Here is a 24,266-nt window from a genome sequence, read left to right on the forward strand (position 1 = left end):
CTTTTTTAATATACAGGGCCCGTTCAAAAAGTCATCTCGAAGAAATCGCTTTGAGCGGAAGATGTAGTTTTCCACTTACATGGTAAAGTAGTATCAATTTTCAAATTTTAAATGGGATGTTATAAGTTTTTTAACAGCCATAAAACTATCTTGTTATCGAAAAGCTTTAGGGTAACCTTGAGAATGTAAATCTCTGTCAATCCATTTTTACTTTCTGGATACAACACCAAAATTGTAATTAAATTCCTTTATTAAACGTTATGGTAAAAAAGCATTTTTCATGAATTTTATAAATATATAATTTAAATATCATATTTGTAAGATTATTCATCAAACGATAGATTAAAAATATATTACATATAAAGCTTTAATTTGTTTTTAATGAAAAAAGGATCAAAAATATATAAATATAGTGTGAAACAGTCATAACACCGAAGCCCTCGTTTGATTTTTCTGCTTGCAGTATTTAAGTGTACAAAGTACACTCTAACCACTCTTGCAAATTAAAGGTGGCAGTGTCGGTTTCGGTTTTATCTTTGGCTTTAAATGTGTCTGAAATAATTAAAATTCACTTATACTTTCCCCAGGTTATTGCATCATTTTACACCTATCATAGTTTTCGCTTTAGCTCCACACATGATGAAATCATCGAACTTGACTTCACCATTCTTGTTTCCATAGCGATGCATTAGTACATTGACAACTCGATTATTGAGGCGGTACCCTGCAGATTCCAGTGCATTCCTCAATTCGAATCCACTGAAGGTACCCGATTTATCCATATCGTACAGAGACCAAACGTTCTTTGAATATAAAAGATAATGCTATATTTTGTTTTGGTTCGTATTTTTACCTTCCAATTTCTGAGAGACACCCAAAGAGACTTGAACTCATCGTATCCAAGTTTGCCTGAGCGGTCTGTGTCCATCATGGCTATAAGACTTCTGCAGATGTCTTTGGAAAAGCCTGATTTTGTTAGCTCTAAAAAAAAACACAAAGAAGGCTTTAATTTGATAAGAAGAAAGTAAGTTCAGCATAGGTTTTAAGGAGAATCCATGCAGCATGCATTATTTCAATGTGTTAGTTCTGCTCTAAGAACTTCTATAACAGCATGCAACACACATGTCCTCCTCACCGGCAAACGTGGCCAAAACAGGTGCTTCCCTTTGAGCAGGCTTAGGTACTATTTCCGCCAAAGGTGTGTCTTTGCAGAAATGCCCGCAAAGTAACCCCAACAGTTGGGTCAAAAAGTTGTTGTTTTCATCCGTACTTTGAGGCACTTCAGTGATAGGTGCCGATGAGACATTGAGGCCGTTTTGCTCTTTTTTGTAGTAAACCCCACTTTCCGCTACCAATTCTGCGCGAAAAAAGTACTGGTTACAGTACGATCTCCTATGGCAATTTTTTTGAACACCCCTGTATATTCATTATAATTACGTTACAGGTAGCCGCAGTAGGCCAATAAACCTGACCGGTTGGTTACCTTGGCGACGGCTTCAGCATGTCAACAGACCATTAGCATTTGACTTTTGACTTCATTTGTGTAGAAGAAGGGACCGTAGAAAACGTGTGAATTTATTTACGGCTCAAAGGGTCATGGCAATTGTTTCTGAGTTTAGTGAGTTTCAGTTGTGAAGGGAAAGTTTTCAGTAGAAGATGCGGACCATTCCTAAATGGGTCGATCGGATACAGGATAGCGACAAAAATGGTCAAAGGTAAGCTGTTTTTCATTGTAACGACAACCGAAAATTATGTCAAATTATATATGTATATTTAGACTATATTTTCGGTCAGTTTTGAAAATTCTCCCTGTATTTTGCTTTATTACTCAAAAATCTTATAGTCTGAGGAAAAATGACCAATTTGGCATCTCAGCAATTGACTTAAAGGAAATAATTTTTTATTGCAGATATATTCAGTTAAGAAACTTTTTAAAATATTTTAGATAAAATTTGGCAACATGGTTTTGCTTTTAACCTCTCAGCTCGGCTATCATGGTTTGCCAGGTAGACAAAAAACTGCCGCCAAGTTGCCATTTTTAGCTTTTGAATTAGGTATGTTTCTTTATACAGGGTGGTAAGGTTTAAACTGTTTTAATAGAAAACTTACATATTTCTAGAAGGAAACATTTATATACACAGAGGAAGAAAAAGGCACAGTGTTTTTGAAACAGAATAATTTTTGAAATATTTGACAGCTAATGAATTTCCAAAAATTTACTTTTTTTGTGATCCCGAAAAATCTCTAAGATCCTCTCAAAGGATGTTTTATCTTATAATTTTCAAGACCCCAAGAATAAGCAACAAATCTAATTAACCCCGTATATTTGATTTAAAAAATGTTCGGCAAGATTTGACAGTTTTTGACAAGTTTGACCTTTGATAATCCAGTTTTTGGTATGACAAATCAACAAAATACTGTCGCGAGGTTGCCATCTTAAATTTTAATCTCAACCATTTAAATTCTTTTAGCATCTATGATTTGTGCTTCAACCCCGACGGCACTCAGCTGATCGTAGCTGGAGGCAACCACGTCCTGGTCTATGACGCTTCCGAAGGCTCCCTCATTCAGCTTCTCAAAGGTCACAAAGACAAAGTTCATACTGTTTCTTATGCCAGAAACGGAGAAAAATTCGCCAGCGGTAGCGCTGACAAGACAGTCATCATCTGGTCCAACAAACTGGAAGGGTTGCTCAAATACAGCCATAATGATTCTGTGCAATGCGTTTCCTTCAACCCCCTCAGCCACCATTTAGCCAGCTGCTCCCTCAGCGACTTTGCTTTCTGGAGTGCTGACCAAAAGGCCGTACAAAAACACAAAACTAACGTGAGAATCAACTCTTGTTCTTGGACCAATGACGGTCAATATCTAGCGCTGGCGCTCAACAATGGAACTGTCTCCATAAGGAACAAATTGGGGGAGGAAAAAGTAAAGATTGAGCGGCCTGGAGGAGCGGCTATTTGGGCTATTGCGTGGAACACCAATAAAGGGGATCAAAGTGATACTTTGTGTGTGACAGACTGGAATAAGAGTCTTTCCTTTTATACCCTTGGGGGAAAGTTGGTAGGGAAAGAGAGGAGTTTAGGGTACAATGCCTTGAGAGTACGCTACTTTCCTCAGGGAGATTACATTCTAATTAGTGGATTGAATAAGTGTTGCAAATTGTATACAAGGGAGGGGATCAAGTTGGGGATGATTGGGGAACCGCAGAATTCCTGGATTTGGTGCTGTGAAGCTGACCCTACTGGCAGTTTTGTGGTGAGTTTAATAATTAAGAAATAATAAATTAAACGTTATTGAAGAAAATATGTTAGGCTGTTGGATGTGAGGATGGAACCATAGCCTTCTATCAGCTGATATTCAATATGGTACATGGGCTGCATAGGGAGAGGTATGCTTATAGAGAGAACATGACTGATATTATCATTCAACACTTGATTACGGAACAGAAAGTCAGGATCAAGTGCAGAGATCTCATCAAGAAAATTGCAATTTACACTAACAGACTTGCTGTAAGTATCCATATGAAGTTCTCTGTCATCAATTTAATTCTTTATAATTACAACTTGGACGGATATAGTATTTTTATTTATTTTTTTGTTTTAGGTTCAATTACCAGAGCGAGTGGTCATCTACGAGCTCTACTCTAAAGACACCAACGACATGCACTACAGGGCAAAAGAAAAGATTCCTCAAAAACTGGACTGCAGCCTCCTAGTTATCTGTACCAATCACCTCATCATTTGCCAAGAAAAAACCTTGCAAAGTATGTTTTTCTCCGGTGATAAAGAGAAACAATGGACTTTCGACAGTCCTATTCGATACATTAAAAACATCGGAGGACCTCCCGGAAAGGAGGGTTTACTTCTCGGATTGAAGAATGGGCAAATTTGGGAGGTTCACTTGGATAATATTCATCCTTTACTAAAAGCGAAGGTGAATGATGGAGTGAGGTGCCTAGATATGAGTCAAAAGAAAGAAAAATTGGCAGTGGTAGATGAAACTGGTCTTTTACAAGTCTTTAAAGCAAAAAATGCTGAGCTTTGTTTCCAAGAGAATAATGCCAATAGTGTCGCCTTTAACAACTTATACGAAGAAATGTTGGCTTTCAGCGGTGCCAATTCTCTTTCTATTAAAGTAATGGATTTCCCTGCACACGTGCAGAAACTCAACGGTTTTGTAGTAGGGCTGTCAGGCTCTAAGGTATTCTGCCTCAACGACTCCAATATGACAACGTTAGAATTGCCCCTCAGCTCCCCAATGTATCAATTCATAGAGAAAAATATGTTCAATGAAGCGTACAGAATCGCATGTCTCGGAGTCACCGATGGAGACTGGGAAGAACTGGCACATTCCGCCTTGGAGAAAATGGATTTTGAAGTTGCTAGACTGTCTTTCATTAAGTTGCAAGATTTCAACTATTTAGAGCTAATACAAGAGGTGCAAGAGCAGCAGCAGAAAGGCAGCTACAATAAGGATGTTATAGTTGGTGATATTCTTGCAATGAAGGGGAAGCTTAAAGAGGCCGCAAGACTGTTCCAGAAATCTGGACAAGGAGGTAAAGCCTTAACCATGTATACCGACTTACGCATGTTTGATGAGGCTCAAGACTTTCTGGGATCTAAAGATAACAACGAACTTATCAAGCAGAAGGCAGATTGGGCTAGAAATATCAATGAGCATAAAGCTGCAGCTGACATGTATGTGTCTATAGGAGATTTTGCGTCAGCAATAGAGGTCTACACTGAAAAAGGTTGGAGTGATCAATTGGTGGACCTGAGCAGGCGCCTAGATAAATCGGACAAAACTTCATTAAACTCCATCGCCCAACACCTCAAAAACATGGGACAAGCAGCTTCAGCTGCAGAAATTTATCGTCGTCTTGGAGACTCAGCTGCAATGCTACAGCTACATGTTGATGCAAATGAGTGGGCGCAAGCTTTTGCTATTGTAGAGGATCAACCGGAATACAATGCTATTGTTTATGTACCTTACGCGCAATGGTTGGCAGAAAATGACAAGTTTGTGCAAGCCCAGAAAGCTTTTCATAAGGCGGGAAAATCTGAGGAAGCATTTAAAGTTTTCCAGCAGCTTACCACCAATGCTGTAAGTGAGTGCCGGTTCGATGACGCTTCATTCTACTACTGGATCATATCTAGGCAGTATTTGGATCTATCCAAGGATAGCGGGAATAAGTTGGACTGGTACTTGCAGAAATTTCGAGATAATGAGCTGCTAGCGCAAATTTATTATGCTTACAATACTGTTCATAAGTACCTAGAAGAACCGTTTACTTCATATATGCCGGAGGCGTTGTTTAACATCTCGAAGTTCCTGTTGGTAGAAACTGCGAAGCAGAAACCCCAAGGGGTGTCGCTTTTTGCCATATACTTCACTCTAGCAAAGCAGGCGAGGAAATTAGGGGCTAATAAATTAGCAAAGCAAATGTTTGACAAAATAACGAACTTGAAGGTGCCTAAAAAGTTTGAAGAGCAAGTAGAAATAGCTACCATTGCCTGCAGGGCCAGGCCCTACAATGACTCCGAAGAGTTGCTGCCCATGTGCTACCGATGCTCGACTTACAACCCTTTGATTAGTGGAGTGAATTCTTGCATTAATTGCGGGCAACCCTTTGTTTTCTCCTTTGTAAGTTTCGAATTATTACCCTTAATAGAATTTACCCTAGAAGAAGACATTTCCTATGAAGAGGCTTTAAGATTGATTGACACCCCCTCTACATCCAAAGAAAATGAGGGATTTACTGAGTCAATAGAGCAAGATCAACAAACTTTACAACTCAATAACTTCGAAGAAGATTCAGATCCTTTCGTATTCAAACCAGATTTCAACCAAGAGGAAAATAAGCAATATAAACCGATAATTCTGAATAGAAAGCAATTACTCTTGCTCGAAACGGAGAGCGTGCTAGTTTGCAAGTGGAACTCTCCTTTGCCATTTCAGTTCTTCAAGAATATATTGCCAGAACTTCACGTAACTCTTTGTCACTCATGCTTTAAAGCGTTTCATGTAGATGACTTCGAATTGCAACTGCTACAAAAGGGATTCTGCCCTTTTTGTAGGGTCAGTCCTGATAGTATTGAAACGGAGGGTGCTACTGCTGATGAATTAATTGTTTAAGAGTTGTTGCTTGTTGTTGTTAAAATATATTTTGTTAATACTTACCACGCTACCTAATCAAATATAAAATTTCATTTGTTATTTTGAGGCCGAAAACAGGTATTTAAAAAAAACAACTATCACTAAATACGTCAGTAAAGAAAATTAACTGTCTTGCCTTTTTTTATGTTAACATTTCCCAAATTTCAAACAATTACACTCACCATCTCTCATAGAATAATCCAAAATTTCTTTCAGTTCCTTCCAATCCACTTCCTTATCCTCTCCAGCCAACTTCAAGAAAACTTCATAGACCTTATCGGTTTCCTGCTGTTCTTCAGGCGAAGGCTCCACCTCAATCTACAGGTTATATCACCCTCAAAATTCACCTTTAATAATATGAAATTTTTCTTCGTAACCTGAACTAACTCATAATCAACACTCTTCGACTTCTTCTAAAAGTTCTTTTACAAGTTTGAAAGGAGGGAAGCTGGGTTCGGTTGGGAGATCGATGTAGGAAAGGGTTTATAAATGATGGGGTGCAACTTACTTTCTCGTCCAAATCGCCGTATCCAATGGATTGGTCGTTTTCCCTATATGAAAAGAAATGAGCATTAATGAAATGGATGGGAATGAGCGTGTAAAATATTATAGTGTTGCAGGGGTTAAATGTTATATGTGAGAATAAGAACAGGTTAAAATAAAATTGCCTGTCTGCAGCTATATTTGATTTATTAAATTGTTAGAAAATAAATAAGAGTAATAAAAGTGAAACAAAATATATACATATGGTATAGCTTTTTTTTGAACTTATTGTTGGATGCGTTAAGGTGAGAACTTTTGTAATTTGGTATATTCAGCTCCAATACTCAATTGTAAAACTTAGGAAATATTTTAGGCTTTTCGTGAAATACTGTTTTTGGTGGTAACAATAACAACATTGGAAAAGCGTATATTAGACACGTAAACTATAAACACAACCAACAAAAAATGCGGTGAGGAAATGCAATTAAAAGTAGGTAAACAATAAACAACAAACAAAAAATAAATTCGAGTATTTCACACAGATTCCATTTTGAAATAGATTTTAAGTACAAAAACAATGTTTACTAGTCATAACCACCACCAACATTTCAAGCCTTAATGTATTAAATTAGTACTTAAAATGTCTTAGTCAAATAATGCAGAAAATGTTAAAAGTGCCGGTGAAATTGGAAGTTTCAAGAAACTAGGAATGAAAAATGTTTTCAATGGTTTTTTGTATATTAAATCTTCATATTTTGATGTTTCATCTTTCAATTCCGATGAATTTATGTTTACAAGTAGTACAACGTGCATGAAACATCATTTCAGGTCTTATTTAAAATAGGACTACCTGTGTCAAATCTTGAAGAAAATATTATATTTCCCGAAAAATCGGTGATTTGAATATACGAAAAACTCTACCTTAAAGCATATTCTTCATTCATCTAGCTGCTTTGCACCTTTATTAAATACAAGTCTTGGTGAAAAACAATCATGTTGTATAAAACGGAACAAAACTTATATCCAAATGTTATAGCAATAAGTGAATAGGAATAGAGGTAAAGTTGTCATTTAATAGCTCATACCTTCAAGAGAAAATGGTGGATCAACTTACGAAATCTAACAAAATTTTGTTTGTAAGAATCAATTTGTTATTAATAACCTTTAATAACTTTTATCTAGAAGACTGATTTGAATTTAAGCTCAAACTCTGAGTTATTGGGTCTCTGAACCCAAACTTATTATGCAATACACCTCCAGACTAAGGGCCAGTAGGTCAAAGTATTTTTTAATTTATCAGGGGTACAACTTCTACAGAATCTAACAAATTGATTAATGCGCAACCTTTATTTTATTCTTTCTAGGGAAATTACCTTCCTAGGTTTCTAGATTTTGGTTGTTAGGTTCTTAAAACAAAATTAAATGTTGAGTTGCTGACAAGTGGAAGAGTATTGCCCCTATTAGGTTGCAAATAGACGATTCGGCGATTTATTCGGACGGAAACTATCTTCCCGTTAAATTTATTCAATATTTCAAATATTTGCTCCTTAGATGTATTATAACTTCGAAATATCGGAAACTACTACTTGAACAACTTGCTAAAGAAATTGATAATCGGATCCCCTTTATCTCTATTCCTAGCAGGCTGCTGTGGCTGTGAAGGATACCCTGGATACCCCGGATATTGCGGATTTGAATACCCTGGTTGAGGATAACCCCCTGGTTGGGGGTAACCTCCCGGCTGGGAATAACCCCCTGGTTGAGGATACCCTCCCGGTGGTGGATATCCTCCTGGTTGTGGGTATCCTCCCGGTTGTGAATAGGGATACCCCCCGGGTTGAGGATATCCCGGATACGACGCCCCGGGACTCGAGGGATATCCAGGGTATGGAGCAGAAGGCGTATCATCCGGGGGAGGTGGAGGATGATAACCAGGAGCCTCTTCCTCTTCTTCTTCCACCTCCCGCGGCACCCTCGAGGGTATACTGTCTGAAGCGTACTCCATATTGTTCTGGTTCTCTGAAAACACCCTAAGCATGAACTCGCCCTCTTCATTGGGGTCGAAAGTGGACGGCACGATGCAGTAGGTGCCAGGTGGTAATTTGAAACGACAAGAAACCTCCCTTAGGTTGATAAAGGAGGGAGATCTAGCTACTGAGGCGTTGTACTTAAAGAACTGCATGTCTAGGGGTTTGGGAACTCTGTCTGGGTATGGAAGCTGGAATTATGATAATGTAAAGGGTGGCAGAAGGTGGTGTAATCTTAACGAGCTTACATGGTAAATGGCAAAGCCTATTGTTAGCAAATCAGCTCCAGTGTTGCGGATTTGTCTGCGGTTTTTCTGCATTAAAGCCACAATAGCGGTGCAATTTCCTTCTTCATCGCCTTCGTCTACTTCAGTGAGGGTTACTCGGTATTGGGGATTGTGCCAAAATGAATCTAAGGTATAGAAACACCGAAAAAACTAATAAACTTTTCTTAAATGAATGCATGATTGATACTTTTATTAGATATTTTGATATCTGTTCATGTTTTCACAATAGCTACAATATAACCTACCTAAGAAATTTCTGCATCCTCCAGCAGTGACCCCTCTAACCCATTCGCCCTCAAACACCGACATTTCCCATTTCTTTTTGTTGCCTTCCAGCAGCTCCTCTTCGGATAGGGAATCTGGATTTAAATTGCAGATTTCCACACGACTGAAGAACTTTTGGAACTCCTTGAAAGACATCCAGAATTCCCCATCGGTATCGAAGGTGAGACCCAATTCTTCCTTATCTGATTCGGATATGAAGCGCCATTCAGGAGATCTAAAGTTAGTTCAAGTTATAAATGTTAAGGTAGATATATTTATCCTTAGGAACCGTAGATAGTTATGAAATGTAGAGGGTTCGGAATTAATAATTTTCCATCGTATTCGAGATCAACATCTGTTAATGATTTTAGAACCAACGGATCCTTGGAACCTTTTTTATTCCTGAAAAAGGGCCAAGATCCAATCCAAAATTTTTCTTCCATCATTAGGCAAAACCAAATTAATTCTAAAAACTTACCCATCACTCCAAGCTCCATTCCATTCGGACTCGTTTCCCCAGGGATTCCTCAGTCTTAACAAGGGAATTTTTCCAGTAACATTGGGCGTCTGGATATCCACATATTGGACCCTCGTTATGCTGTATGCGTGACCCCTAACAAGGCCTTCGGGAGTTTGTGCCTCAAACACACTTGGGTCAGGCTATGAAAGCAATTAGAATAATACAATTAACATTAAAACAAAGAGAGAAAGATAGTAAAAAGCAATTTTAATGTCTAAAGAACACACCTCAATGGAACATCCCATAAGTGAAGCTCTTTCATATGCTTTGATCATGATCTGGAACAAATTGGGGGGTGTAGCCTCCAATTCATACATTTCAGTGACACCCCCAGTAAAGTCTTCCATGGCTTCACATGTGGAACCCCCTTTCAGGGCTTCGTAAGATCCATGCAATCTGAAATTGATGATTGTTATTGAGAGAAAGTGGGGTGAAAAGTGCGTTTATGCTTACTTAGCGTAAGCTTTCTCTAATAAGGCACTCCAAAACTCATTTTCTTCAGTTGAATGTAAAAATATAAGTTGTCCCCTGTAGGTGGGGAGCCTGTCATCTATCACTACGTCCACCCATTTGCCATATTGCCAGAACCTAAAGCACAAATCGTTAAAAATTGTGAAGATTAGAGATATGTATATTACTTCAAATTATGAAAAGTTTTTGTGACTCATCTAAGTCTTAAAAACTATATAAAATATAGTTACTCATAGATTGTTACACGTTGCTTATGTATTGTACTGAAATGTGTATTTGTGTATGAAAAAAAATGTATCTAAAACCTCAAGTGGCAGTAAACGCGCAAAAGTTATTCTATTATATTGCTCACCTAAAATGAAAAATCCCTGCATACTTGTCATCGAAATCCTGGTCATCAGGAACGATTTGCAAGAACAATCTATGATACAAAGTCAAATTGGCAGCTGCAGCTAACAACCAGCAATCCCCCAATTCCCCTTGTTGCACGTCAAATCTGGAGTAGCCCTCAACGAAAAATTGGGGATTGTCGCATAGTTCCTTAGAAAGAATATAAAACCATTTCCTACTGTCCATAAATTCGGCAAAAGAAAACCTACATGCGGTCTTTTCCATTCATAGTGCCTGTCGGGCCTCTGGCTAAAATAAAGGGAGGAATCGGTGGCTGGGAAGTCTGGATCTTCGAATAATGTGCCATTTTCGACGTGTTCGTCCCTGAGTTTGTAGAAGTCTTGGGGCCCACCTCTGGACCTGAAGCCGGAACTTTTCTCACCAAACTGGAAAAGTAGACTGTTAACTTCTGCTTTGTGAGATATATTTGACGCCAGTTAAAAGTGTATTTGACGAAACACCAAATCTGATTAATTTTTGCTTTTCTTCTGAAATGTTAGGAAGTTCTGAAACACCTTAGTTTGAGTCGAGAAATCGCCTTGAAAGCGACTCTTCCTAGAGGACTCATAAACAGCACTCATTAAAATCATTCAATATTCTATTTTAAATATTGCTAACACAGAAGATATGTAATAAATCAAATTTAAACTCATTTAATTTTATTATACTTTAGTCTAATGCCTGTAACTAAAAAATTGGCGAGATCATTGTGTAGATAAATAGTATTTGATATTGTATTAACTTAAACAATAATTAATAAAATACCTTGTAAATTGTTTTATTCCTGGCAAAACTATTTTTGAAATCACCAGAGAATAACGTTTCCTTAGAATTATACTGAACGTTCTTTTCCAACTCCGCCCTACCAAGCGACTGATATTGTTCTTCTTTGACATCAATAAATTTGATACTGTCATTCTTAAAAATTCCAGAAACTGCTTTTTCAACTCCTGGATAATGCTCCTTTTGTCGTTCTTCGAACTTGAAAGTAATTCTCTTCAGAGGAGCCGGTTTGAAATTCTCTTTTACCGGTGCCACTGAATGCTTCGAAATTTTTGGTATAAAATTGTAAGTAGCCCTTGGAGGGTTCTTAACCGAAACTTTAACAATTTGGTTTTCAGTAACAGGCTCGAGTTCCCCCATTGTTTCAAACCGAACGCGTAACACTCGACAGGATACGAGATACTGGCTCTTATCAACAACCGCACTCTGTATAGTTCCGTGAATGTCGATATTAAGGCGTGTATGAATTTGTTAATTTGAGAGGGGAAATAACATTTAGCCCGATTTTAATGGGGTGAAACTGGATCGTTCTTATTGTTTCGTGACTTTTTTCCAGGCGTTCAGACCTTTTCTAAATGCCATCGTCCCCGCGCGAATTAGGACGATGAGGTTTGCAACAGGTCTTAAGCAAGATTGTGTACAATCGATTATCATTGAAGTGGGCCAAGGATTTATCCAATTTTAGGAAAAAAAACCTTAATCTCTTACGGCTTAGTGACTCTCTTGGTCCTTAGAATAGCCAAGTTATCAGCAAGAATTGCTTAGGGCCGACTTTCCCCCAAACTTATCTGTTCAAAACTTGCATTTGTATAGCACCAAATATCTTGAAAATTGTTAAAGCAAGTTAAAAGACTTGGATAAACAAAATATTCTCTAAGGTCAGCAGATTATAAATGAGGATTCGAGACAACAGGCCTTTTTGCAACCGTTTGCAATTTTACGGCATAACTCTGATATCTCTCACATAAAGGTCGGAAATCTACAATTGGGACTTACCCCCATAAAAGGTTCCGTTGTGTTCTGGAGTAGCAGTTAGACGTTTTAGTTAGTAAGTAAGTAATAAGTTTTAGGTTTAGTAGACTCACCCAAGCATTTTGCTTCTGCACCTTTTCAACTTGGATTAAAGGTTCCTCAACAACCTCGTCTTTGAGGGTGGGGTAGATTGGGGCTGTGTGCCAGGCTTTAGGATCTAGTTGCCAACCATACCCGTTTCCATGCCAACCGTAACCATTGGCTACGCCTGGTGGCTGCTGGTAGTGAATGGTTGGGTACGCGTTGTGGTATTGTTGCCACCCGATGGCGACTGGATGTTGTTGATGAGGATACATAGCCATTGGTGTTCAGGAAGTCTGGAAAAAATTAATATCTGGTCTCATTTTCGATATATTGCCCGTCAAGTAAATTTTTGGATAGGTCATGAATTCGAGAAATTGTGCCCGTACTTTGTCGTAACTTATTTGGTCAATTTGGACGATTTATGTATCTTTCACATTAATCGTATCGTTCCAAATTAGTTGTAATTTTGTTTAAAATTATTCGTATTTCGTGCAGTTTAGATGACTCCTGGGAAATCTTCGATATCCGGAAGTTTGGAACGCATAAACATAGTTTTCATTATTTACTTTGGGAAGCAAGTGTTGTGTAAAAACTGCCTCATAATATTCACATGGAGCAAATGGGAGGTGATAAATGGGATTTTAGCACTCGCAGTCTAAATATTGACTAATACATTACTCGAAGCTTAATAAACGCAATTTAAATAATCATTTGTCCAGATCAAGTAAATGGTTCTTTTAAGTTCTAAACCTACGAGACCTTTAAAGAACTGGATTGCTCCTGCGTAATTTTTATGTATTTATTATTCACTTAAGCTTAAATTGAAGGCATAACTGAAGGTCTTACCATGTAAGGTGGTATTGCAATATATAAGAGTAAAGTTAATTTACGTATAGGCAAATGTCGTTATATACAGGAAATTTCAGTACCACGAACCTGTATACACCAATTAGGCAGTGACAAAAATTTAATGTTTAAATGCTTAATTAGCAAAAATTAAAACCCAAAGTCTTAACAGGAGTTTCCCACAATTCTCATACATAATGAAACCTACATAAATTTGAACCTACGTAAACTACTTTAGATGAAATTTACGTTTATTTATACACACAACAGTCTGAAAAGGTTCAATTAATCTTAGTGCAGGTTAATTTAAAAAAATACGTTGCAAATAGTAAACAATAAGTAACCGTTCAGATAGAAAGTTTGGTCAATTTTGGAAATCGGGTGAAAACCGTGATGGCAATTAAATTCTAAAAATAATCTGGAAAAATAAATGTGTCAGTCATTTGAGATCCATGTGGGACACTGGAAAATACGTTCTAACCTAAATACTTCTACTGTTGAGTTCATTTTTGGATCGCCAAATGATGCTTTGAAGAACATGCGTTGCTGTCTTGCATTGTGCATGTTATGTATATAAATGTAAAAGAGACCACGAAGCAAGAAAACGTGTAAAGGGAAGGTTGAATAACTAATGACTTTGAAAAGCTTAAAATAGCAGCTAAGTTGAATAAAAGGATGATTAAAACTGTCTTTCCAGGTTTCTAAATACTAATCAAAAAATGATAATGGTGAACTCATATTGATAATTTTTTCAATGAATTCCTTTAAAATTTTTGAGTACTGATAATTTTCAGTGTTTCGAAATTGAATTCAAGGTGAAAATACTCGAGAAGTTGATAAACTCAAGAGAATTGTATTAAAAAAAGCGTAAACATAGATGTTATAAGAAACCAGGCTGTATTTTTTTTAAGTATTAAAAGTAAGAACTTTGATGTGTAGGAAAAATCGGGATGATACCTGTGTTCAGGATTCATGGAAGAAAAATTGTTTCTTTTCTTGGTAGATTTTCTGCAAATATTTTTTGCATCTTTTCACGAAATTTTTCGGTCACAATGTTAAATATTGGAAAAGATCCGAGACAAGCCATCACATAAGTACCTATTTCTTCACATTTTCGGAAAATTTTCAATACATTTGAGCTGTAGTTTTTCCTAGATTCTGTTGATTTGGGTCCTATACAATTTAAATTTACGAGGACATTCCTGGAATCAAAATACAAAAAAAAGTTCTTATAACCATATATTCAATATCCGGAATCGTTTGGTTTCTGAGATATCGAGTGTCAAAGCATAGGAAAAAAATCGGGTTTTCAAAATTTTTTTATAAATGCTTAGACCGATTTAATTCAAGTTTTTCTTATTTAATAACAATGCAGTAGTGTGTTTTTAAGGCATAAAAAATCATCCAGAAATTTAAAAAGCGTGCCCTCGCGATAGGCAATCGGTTTTGTATACAAAAATAATAACATCCAGTTGATTTTAACAATTTTCATAATTTTTTCAAATAAAGCAACTAAAACATAAGTAATAAAATTGCAAAATGGAAATTTGCAATCAAAGGACGACTAATGGTGACACTGAAAGTCTAGTTACTGCAAACCTTTCTCTAAAATCCCCTTTAAAAAAGGTGTTGGGGGATAAAAGTGACCCTAAATCTCAGGACTATTAGAATATTTTGCGAATTTTTTTGTTTACATTGATGTATTTTTGAGCCAAATTGCATTAACTGTTCCAGAGAAAAAATAAGCGTAGGCCTACCTCTTTCATTTAGATATGGACATTTTTGGAAATAGTTTTTCAAGGTACTGCTTTTTTTCCTTATATCTTATGTTGTTATGAGGACTAACAACTCTGATCAAAGGGTTCGGCTTATACTAGTGTTCTCCAAAGGATATTCAGAATTAATAACTATTTACAAGTCATTCATTAAAGATCAAGCATGTATTAAGGAGCATTGAGGAGGGATGACCATTGCTTTTGCATAATGAATTGCTCCTCAATGTGGTTCGTTTCACATATTTCTTGAGACAGATTGCTTCACGCGTTCCTAGATAGCATGTAACTTTTCAAGAAATTCTTTTTCACATATTTGCAAATCGAACTGCTTCAAGGGTTCCAGAGGTTTCGACTGGCAGAGTCAAAAATCTCCAAATAATTTCATTTCTTTTTGGGAAACTTCATAGACTCCATTGAAACTGAAATTGGATTCCATTGAATACCCCGAAAACTCCTATGACGATGAAGAAGTCTCTTCTTGAACTTCTTATTGCACTAAAAAGGAGTAAAGCTCTCTCTGCTATTGGATTTTCAAAGTTTTGCGTTTCCAAGCCATTACAGTGTTCTTATCTTGCCATTTATATTATGGTGTTAGTATTAAGAACTTAACAATGAATCATATTTCGCCTTTTTCTGAATAATGACTTCAACGAACAGTGAGGAAGCAAAAGCAGCAAAGTCGTGATTTCAAATGACCTCATAGGCAATTGCAAGTATAGTGCTACCTACTTTGAAACAGTGGATGGTTAGGTATTTGAACGATTTGCAGATTTTCCCATATGGTCATTTTCACGTGAAAAAGGCAAAATTCAATGACGAATAAGCTTCTCGCAAGCGACATGGCGCCGGCGTCGATGCATGGCCCCCAGGACGATGGCGCAATTGCCTAAAATTTGAGGCTAGGTCCATAAAATCGATACACCAAACATGCCCTCCACATTAAAAACAAATAAATTCTGCTCAACGTTTTAGTATGTTCATTAAAAACTATTCAAAAAACATCCCTTAAGGTCGTTCCCATGAAAGGACGTCACCCGCACTTAATGAGGTGACGCGACATAATGTTTATCATCATTCGTGATGCCATACGAACCTTTCGACACACCTAACCGTTGAGAATACTTCAATACACCAGCTGATAACTTATCACCACATCACTATAGCGGTGGGCAGCTATTTTTTCACTAGGCACGAGTAAATACTTATCGACGATTGTCTTTACTAAACAAGCGGATAAACGAATATTAACAACACATCAGTAATAAAATTCACTGACTGCTGCTGGTCTAAGTCGTCGCGATGTAATTTTAGGCTAAGGAGAGAACAGCTGTCAAGGCCGCCTGGAGATCGCACAAACTGGGGGGAACTCGGTCAGAGTCAGATCCTCGGGTTTTGGTTGTTTGTGCGTTGTTGCATGTGGGTTTGTAAACAGTTTTAAAATTCTCTGAAACTCTAAAGTCTTATTGATTAATTAAAAATTTGAAGAAGAGAGTGGAGCCGTTGCGACACAAAACCGAGACGTCGTGTCTAACAGTCACACGGCGACCGAGGGGCTGTGCTATGAAAATATACCGGCCGTTTTTTTGTGATGCCATATTATCCTTGTTTTATTAATAATGGTGACTAGTATACACAAAGTAGATAGAGCAATTTATTGCTTTTTAGATAGCATCAATGTTTGTTATGTTATTAGTGTTTGAAACATACCAAATTCGTATACTATGTTGGTTTTTGATTCATTACTTGTTAACAATGTTATTATATACCCATTGCTCTTGAAATGATTAGACTTCATTAAAATCTCAAAAAACGTTTAATTTCAATATTTATTTGCATCTTGACATTCTGGTGAAGGAGTAGTGTCAGCAAGCAAGTAATACGTGTTCTGCTGAAAAATCGAAATATCATTTTTAACACAAAACTGACTTGGGTACCGTCCTTCCCTAAAACTCATAATAATATGTTACGTTAATATTTGGCAGTCATTTAAACGCAGTCAACAGTAGTAGGTGGGCTGTTATACCCCACACCCTAAAATACCACAGTTACCAACTCAAATTTTCTAAATCCCCAAATACCTATTTAGCCCCCAATCACCGCCAAAAACCCACCGCACTAATTTTTTTGTCTCACCCAAACCATTGGAAAAACTTTTAAGCTAAGGCATCAAAAACCTTCTCAAATGCCCAAGTACCTACCTGGGGAAAATTACAGAAATTTATTCCGAATTTTTTTTTTAGTTCCCCGAAAAAGTTTCTTTGCACAACATATGACGAATTGGATGATGACGTTTTAGGTGCATCTTTTGTTAGACGAGTTATTACTCTAACGTAGGCAACTGAATGTGACCAAATGCAACGGTGTACGCCAAACGCGAACCTATGCAGGACCGAAAATAACAGTACCTGGTGTCAGAAGTTTTTCCCTTAAGACTCCAACAGTTAGAGTAATAACTATTCTAACAAAAGACGCGCCTTAAAAAGTCATTATCCAACTCGTCATATGTTGTGCAAAGTAACTTTTTTGGGGAAATAAAAAATAATTTCGGAATAAATTTCTGTAATTTTCCCCAGGTAGGTACCTGGGGAAAATACTCAACGACTCAAAGTAGGAATAGAACGTGTATATTATGATGCCAAGTATCACGAGAATTCTAGGAGGTATCCGAAAGTAAGAAAATATACAGGAGTTACCATTGAAGAAAAAGGTACGACGCTTTACGAATCCTACATAGTAATCATTTCACTTATATATGAACACTGTTAGAGCAATTTGATTTCAAATTAAACGGTATAGATTTTTTTATAAATAAATTGTACAGTTTGTACAGTACGTCGGGTATTATCTACAATACACCAATAATTACACAACATGCAATCATAAGTTTCATTCGCCATTGCATCAAGAAAAATATTTAAAATTTACTAACAATAACTCATAATTTATAATGATATAGATTCATTTTTGCATAACTTACAACTCATTTGAGTGATGAAGACTATTTTTAAAAAAGATATAAAATCAAATTTATCTAATTGTACTTAGTACATTAACATTAGTAACGTTAATTTGTAACATTAGTAATAATTATTACTCAACTGCAACTTAGTTTGTATAAAAACCTCTAAATATTTTAAATAATACCGTGTCTATAGTAAGGCAAAAGAATTTTAAAATTTAGTTATTTCTTATTATACCTATAATAAGAAAGCGCGTATCTACTCATCCAGGCTTACTTTCACCAAACGCATGCCGATCGAGTATCATAGTCAATACAAGAAGGATAACCTGGTCAAATGTCATGTTATTTCTCTTTTACTTCCTGAACTGAAAAAGGAGAGCACACACTCGAAATAGTCAATTAGACCATTTCCTATTTTTTTCGGTTGACCTTGTGGTGCATTATACACTCAAGAGCAGTTCACTCCGAGAACCAGCACTGACAAGTGACACTCACAGGAGTGACAGTTGACGAGTAGTAGGTGCGGAAATAGCGAAAGGGTTCGTTAGCTATAAAAATTCGAAACGACCCTTAAAATCTCTCTTTTGATTCAACTATGCTGTATTGAACTCTCTCAAGGTAAAGTGCCACAACATCACCCTTAGTATCAGTGATACCAAGTTGTGATAGTAAAAACAAGCTTTAACCCTGTGCAAATAAAGTGGTTTAGTAGTAAAAGCGCCTATTTAATTTGCTGGATCAGTTTCTCTGTCGGGCTGAATACTGATCCTTCCTGTGTGTATATCGGGAACTGTAACGCAGTACGAACCCGTTCACTCCAGGTGCATGCTACACTATTACCGACACCTCATCGGTAAACACGCATAACCAACAACCCGACAACCTTGATGTGTTTCAGCAAAATCTGGTTTCACTGGTAGTTAGCATCTTTTACTTGTCAAGCGGTGTATCTGGTTTTAGAATTTTTAGTTTATGCTATTTACATGACGAATACGGTCCTCCTTCCTTCGTCTCCTGAAACAAATATCAAATTTCTCTTGATATTATAGCTGTGAATTAATGTTAAATGTTATTTACGTAAATGTGAGGTGGCAGTGAAAGTTGTGTTTTAGTGCAATCAATCAGACATCAGTAAAACTATGGAAAACGTCTACAAAAAGCAAAAAACTGGGCTTCAAGTAGCCACAAATGTGACGAAACAGGACCATATTGTGACTCGTGCCAAACGGGGTCAAATTTTAGGGAATCTTCATGGGTTTAGAGGATGCACTGTTTGGTTCACAGGTAAGCACTTTCTAATACACCAAAGCTCCTTTCCCTTACATAAATACTTTAAGGATTATCTGGGGCTGGCAAAACTGCAATTTCCTTTGAACTGGAGGCCTATCTAGTTTCCCATGGAATCCCAGCTTATAGTCTTGATGGAGACAATATGCGCCATGGCCTAAACAAAGACTTGGGTTTTTCAAAAAAAGACCGTGAGGAAAATATCAGACGTGTCGCTGAGGTGGCCAAACTCTTTGCAGATGCTGGCCAGATATGTCTCTGTAGCTTTGTTTCCCCTTTTGCTGAGGACCGGGAGGTTGCCCGGCGCATTCACAATGACAGTGATTTGCCCTTTTTCGAAGTTTTTGTTGATACCCCCTTTGAAGAGTGTGAAAGGCGAGATCCTAAAGGTCTCTATAAGAAAGCTAAACAAGGGATAATACAAGGTTTCACTGGAGTTGATCAGGATTATGAGACTCCAAATAATCCCGAATTGGTTGTGAAGACTATTGAACATAATCAGGATGGTGTTAGACAGTATACTGTGGCTGAATCAACTCAGCTTGTAATAGAAATGTTAAGGGACAATGGCATAATTCCACTGTTTCAAGAAACAGAGGGTTGGGTACCTGAACTGTTTGTGCCCAGTTATAGGTTAGCCAATGCTGAGGAGGAGGCAGCTTGCTTGCCTAAATTGGGGATTAGTGAGCTGGATTTGCAGTGGTTGCAGGTGAGTGTTGCAGCTTCATTTCTCTTTGTGAAGTATTTTTTGCAATATATTATTATGCAGTATAAACATTATTTACTTATAAACAATGTTAAGGAGTATTAGATTTTTAAGATCTAGATTTAGAAATTTAATTCCTGATATGTGAGTAAGATCTAGTATTAATTTGGACAAATTTCTTATCTAAGGTTAGTAGGCATACATTTAAATTGCTTTTTCAATATCTATTAGATAATTCAGAATTGAGTCACGAAATAGGTATTTATAAATATGCAGATAATTTTTTATGTTCAATAAAGCAGTTATACAACAAAATAAAATAATTAAAATTTTTCACGGTTAAAGGTAGATAAATTTATCCTGATCAAATTTGAGTTCTTTGTGCAACACATTAGCCAAGACCTAGTTGTATGCTATAATTTATTTATTTTTTTATGAATTCTTAAATTATTAATATTTCTTCTAGATTCTTAGTGAGGGATGGGCGTATCCTCTGAAAGGTTTCATGAGGGAAGACGAATTTTTGCAAACAATTCATTTTAATTGTCTATTGAAACAAGGAAACCCAATAAATCAAAGTATTGCAATAGTCCTGCCTATGTCAGCATTTGATAAAGAAAGGTAATTGATGTTTTATACAAAGTTCTCATATATAAAATTTAAAATTTCATTTTACATACATATATCTCACATTTTAATTACTTTTTAGACTAAAAGATTGTTCAGCTATATCCCTGTGTTACAAACAAATTTGTTACGCCATTTTACGAAGACCAGAATTTTACTATCATAGAAAGGAAGAGAGGATTGCCAGGCAATTTGGTAAGCGATTGTTGAAAATTGTCCTTAAACACCTATTTTGTTTCTTTATTTTGTGTATTTTTGAATAATTAAGTGATTATTGATATAATTGGTTTAATAAAATAATAAATGAAAAGTCATATTTATTAGGTACTACGCACAAAGATCACCCTCATGTAAGATTAATCATCGAGTCAGGTGATTGGCTTGTGGGGGGAGATCTGGAGGTACTTAAGAGGGTGCAGTGGGGGGATGGACTTGATGAGTTTAGGTAAATAAGGTTTGGATACACATTCATTTTGTGTCCCTCTTTTTTGTTAAGAACATTGATAGAATATTCATGTGAATTTCTTTTTGACAATTGACCACATTCCTTGCAATAACTTCACTCTAAATCCTTAATTATTATTATTTTTCACAAAGTTCTTTGTCTACACAGATTAACTCCTAACGAACTTCGTCAAAAATATAAACAAATGGAGGCGGATGTTGTTTTCGCTTTCCAATTGAGAAATCCGATCCATAATGGACATGCGTTACTCATGAACGATACGAAAAAACAACTGCAAGACAGAGGCTACAAGAAACCTATTTTGTTGCTTCATCCATTAGGTAGGTGGGAATATGGAGAAAATGCAAATTGAATCTTGTTTTTCAAATATCACCAAATGCATTATCTTATATCTTAAGATTTAATTTTCTGGCAGACATCGAATCTTCGTATTTTCCAAATTTGATCAAATTCTTTCTCTTCTCAGACCTCAAAATCATATTTCTTACAGTATACCAAAATTACGTCGAGTTTTCCTTTTCTATTACATTAAAAGGTGTCGTTTTTTACTGTTTTAAGGCGGTTGGATTAAAGACGATGACGTACCTCTCCCAGTGCGAATCCAGCAACATTTGGCCGTTATGGAAGATGGTCTATTAGATAAAAATTCAACGATATTGGCAATTTTCCCCAGCCCCATGTCATATGCGGGTCCTACTGAAGTCCAGTGGCATGCTAAAGCTCGAATGAATGCAGGTTTGTATAGCATTTATTTCTTGCTCGTTGCATTCGTGTTTATTTGTGAAATTTTCCTTAATTTTTATTCTCATAAAATTCGTTTGTTCAGGGGCTAATTATTACATTGTGGGCCGTGATCCTGCTGGAGTTACACATCCAGCTGGAAAAGAAGCCTCTCCTGATGGAAATCTCTTTGATAGTACTCATGGTGGAAGGGTTTTAAAGATGGCCCCCGGTGAGTTTATCTTTTACTTTTTACTCTATAAATTATTCCTAGTATTTACACATTTTCTTTTTAATTTTTACAGGCCTTTCAGAATTAGAAATAATCCCCTTTAGAGTGGCAGCCTACGATCGTAATGCCAAGAGTATGGGCTTCTTTGACCCGACTAGAAAAGAGGACTTTGAATTTATATCCGGTACTAAAATGCGCACTTTGGCCAGGACTGGCGAAAATCCACCCGACGGCTTCATGGCTCCAAAGGCCTGGGACGTTTTGGCCGGATATTACCAGTCTTTAGCTAAAAGTGCGTGTTAATTAGTGGTCGGTTATAGCTTTAATTAAAATATTAAATTTCTGTTTATGTATATTTCATATTGTATATTGTTGTGTTGTCCTGAAAATAAGGGTAAATATTTCGATTTTGAGCTAAAGATACAGTTTTTAGGTACCACTAACTGACATTTTCAGAAGTCAATGGCGTTTAAAGTTGATTAAACATTCGGTTTTAAACGATTTTCGTCGATATCAATTAGTAATTTGTCCAAATTTTGTTGGTAAGTTTTATTGATAATTGTATTAAATTTAAATAATATTTTTGAAAAGTATTACAGTTATTTCATGAAGTGAAATGAAGAATTGAAGAATAGTTTTTGTTTCTTTACATTTATAATATAGATGTGTACTAAACGTATTCAGGGTGTTTGCAAAATAGAGGCAAATAATTTTTTAACTGTTTCTGTCAACAATCTTTTACCAACCAATGTCCGGTAAATATTTTTTATATATTTAAATACCTAAATACCTCATTTAGGAAAAGATTTCCTTATTCATTCCTTCAGTAACCTCTCTCGAGAGAAGGAGAATTGCAAGAACATACATCAAATCTCCACACAAAATGCAGTCTTTTATAAAGTATCCGAGTTGCCTGATATTTCTCAAAGAATTTAACTGATTATAAACAGTTTCCGCCTTTGTTGAAACACTTATTTTTATATAACCATTAACGATTTTGAGATTTATGTAAGCTCTTCAGAGACATGAGAAACTATTTCCGTATAAGGATCCTTATTGCTTGCTTAAGTATTTTAAAGTTTTTTTATTTATTTAAAATAAGTCGATGTGTCCATTCCAGTCAATTTTCGTGTTATAGATATATTTTATTACGATTTATTTTATTATATACCTTATTTTTTATATACGAATATGCCTGGTGATATACAAAGTAACAAAACGAAATAACCATGTAGTATTAATTACTTGGATCGCTTTTGATGCAACTGTAACTAGTGGGTTTTAAAGGCTTACCCTGCATTTATTTTTAGAAACTGCGTTTTAAAATTCTATAAATTGTTTATGTTTGGAATTGAAATTAAGAGAAATATTTCAAACTCATAATTTTGTATATTTTCTAGCAGTTACTAAATTTAAAATGTCACGTATAACGTATTCTTCAGATTAAGGTGATTATTCAAGTTATTAAGAAATATTAATGTTTTTGAAAATAAACTCTTACTAAGTATTAGTTATGCTATTTTTAATTATAATTTAATCTTTTATATGTCTGGCACAGGTATATGATTTTAGCATTTAGCACCACTGTATAACTTCCTTGAATTTTGCCTTTTCGGATTTTTTCTGAAAATATTCTTGTGTTTTATCCACTTTTACATCTTATATTTGATGGCAAACTGTTGAATAAAGTTAATCTACATTTTAAAAATGGTTTTAAAATTAAATAAAAGTTACAGGACATTTCTTGTTCACGTTGTCACCCGGTATACCTACTTAATTGTTATTGTTAAGCTTGAATGTATATTGACTCATTATATTCTGCAAAGGTTTTAACAAAAAAACTTGTGTTTATTAATTATGGGGAAATATTTATCAACAATCCTGCCCTATAAATTAATTGTTTATAAAAACTTCAATTTCTGATTCCTTCGTATGTTTTACTAAAAAATATTTATGTTTTAATGTATTATTTTCAGAGTAGGTAGGTATCACATCGGTGGAGTTCCGTTTCCTGAATGTTTTTTCTTTACTTATGATATTCGGAGATTTCTTAATGACTCGATACAAGTTCTTTTAAGGGCCAAATTATTAATGTGCTGTTAGGTTATCCATCAAATTAATGTCATAATTTGGTTCTATAGTGCCCATGTAAATCAAGAATTTAATATATCTCTGTGATTTGGTTCTAAGGAAATTACTTGTAGG

At 36.0% G+C, this 24,266-nt stretch overlaps 3 protein-coding genes across 6 annotated transcripts; 2 read left to right on the forward strand and 1 right to left on the reverse strand.

Annotated features, from left to right (window-relative positions):
- Positions 1–379: 379 nt before the first annotated feature.
- LOC136418179 (calpain-B-like) lies at positions 380–16,430 on the reverse strand. 4 transcript variants are annotated; one of them, XM_066404154.1, is made up of 17 exons: positions 16,155–16,430; positions 12,470–12,733; positions 12,381–12,404; positions 10,811–10,987; positions 10,564–10,751; positions 10,194–10,328; positions 9,968–10,136; positions 9,699–9,880; positions 9,202–9,455; positions 8,918–9,081; positions 8,643–8,860; positions 6,668–6,710; positions 6,342–6,477; positions 1,136–1,357; positions 854–981; positions 608–803; positions 382–552 (listed from the first exon to the last, which is right to left on the reverse strand). In XM_066404154.1, exons 2-17 carry the CDS (start codon positions 12,716–12,718, stop codon positions 467–469), a joined length of 2,571 nt encoding a protein of 856 aa, XP_066260251.1. In that variant the 5' UTR covers positions 12,719–12,733; positions 16,155–16,430; the 3' UTR covers positions 382–466. The 4 variants fall into 4 exon arrangements, with proteins under 4 accessions (XP_066260249.1, XP_066260253.1, XP_066260251.1 ...); XM_066404155.1 differs by lacking the exon at positions 12,381–12,404 and having other exon boundaries at positions 383–552; XM_066404152.1 differs by lacking the exons at positions 12,381–12,404; positions 12,470–12,733; positions 16,155–16,430 and adding an exon at positions 11,367–12,034 and having other exon boundaries at positions 380–552.
- On the forward strand, positions 1,530–6,245 carry Oseg1 (intraflagellar transport protein Oseg1). Its single transcript, XM_066404145.1, has 4 exons — positions 1,530–1,715; positions 2,472–3,258; positions 3,315–3,512; positions 3,607–6,245. The coding sequence occupies exons 1-4, from the start codon at positions 1,657–1,659 to the stop codon at positions 6,136–6,138; spliced, it is 3,576 nt and encodes a 1,191-aa protein (XP_066260242.1). The 5' UTR covers positions 1,530–1,656; the 3' UTR covers positions 6,139–6,245.
- A 2,534-nt stretch (positions 16,431–18,964) lies between the features above and the next one.
- On the forward strand, positions 18,965–23,349 carry LOC136418162 (bifunctional 3'-phosphoadenosine 5'-phosphosulfate synthase 2-like). Its single transcript, XM_066404126.1, has 9 exons — positions 18,965–19,307; positions 19,361–20,019; positions 20,483–20,637; positions 20,726–20,838; positions 20,968–21,088; positions 21,257–21,429; positions 21,668–21,844; positions 21,936–22,061; positions 22,135–23,349. The coding sequence occupies exons 1-9, from the start codon at positions 19,163–19,165 to the stop codon at positions 22,362–22,364; spliced, it is 1,899 nt and encodes a 632-aa protein (XP_066260223.1). The 5' UTR covers positions 18,965–19,162; the 3' UTR covers positions 22,365–23,349.
- Positions 23,350–24,266: the final 917 nt, after the last annotated feature.

Source organism: Euwallacea similis, chromosome 33, assembly GCF_039881205.1.
Source record: "Euwallacea similis isolate ESF13 chromosome 33, ESF131.1, whole genome shotgun sequence".
Taxonomy (NCBI): Eukaryota; Metazoa; Arthropoda; class Insecta; order Coleoptera; family Curculionidae; genus Euwallacea; species Euwallacea similis.

What these genes read in the sequence shown, in the direction of transcription:
- LOC136418179 (XM_066404152.1), bottom strand. Translation starts at nt 11,744, where the DNA reads ATGGGGGAACTCGAGCCTGTTACTGAAAACCAAATTGTTAAAGTTTCG. An exon ending in ATGAATGGAAAAGACCGCAT is followed by an intron (nt 10,752 to 10,810) that starts GTAGGTTTTCTT and finishes ATTCTTTCTAAG; the next exon opens with GAACTATGCGACAATCCCCA. An exon ending in TAAAGCGAAAACTATGATAG is followed by an intron (nt 553 to 607) that starts GTGTAAAATGAT and finishes TAATTATTTCAG; the next exon opens with ACACATTTAAAGCCAAAGAT.
- LOC136418162 (XM_066404126.1), top strand. Translation starts at nt 19,163, where the DNA reads ATGGAAAACGTCTACAAAAAGCAAAAAACTGGGCTTCAAGTAGCCACA. An exon ending in GAGGATTGCCAGGCAATTTG is followed by an intron (nt 20,839 to 20,967) that starts GTAAGCGATTGT and finishes CATATTTATTAG; the next exon opens with GTACTACGCACAAAGATCAC. An exon ending in GGTTTTAAAGATGGCCCCCG is followed by an intron (nt 22,062 to 22,134) that starts GTGAGTTTATCT and finishes TAATTTTTACAG; the next exon opens with GCCTTTCAGAATTAGAAATA.
- Oseg1 (XM_066404145.1), top strand. Translation starts at nt 1,657, where the DNA reads ATGCGGACCATTCCTAAATGGGTCGATCGGATACAGGATAGCGACAAA. An exon ending in ACCCTACTGGCAGTTTTGTG is followed by an intron (nt 3,259 to 3,314) that starts GTGAGTTTAATA and finishes AAAATATGTTAG; the next exon opens with GCTGTTGGATGTGAGGATGG. An exon ending in TTTACACTAACAGACTTGCT is followed by an intron (nt 3,513 to 3,606) that starts GTAAGTATCCAT and finishes TTTTTGTTTTAG; the next exon opens with GTTCAATTACCAGAGCGAGT.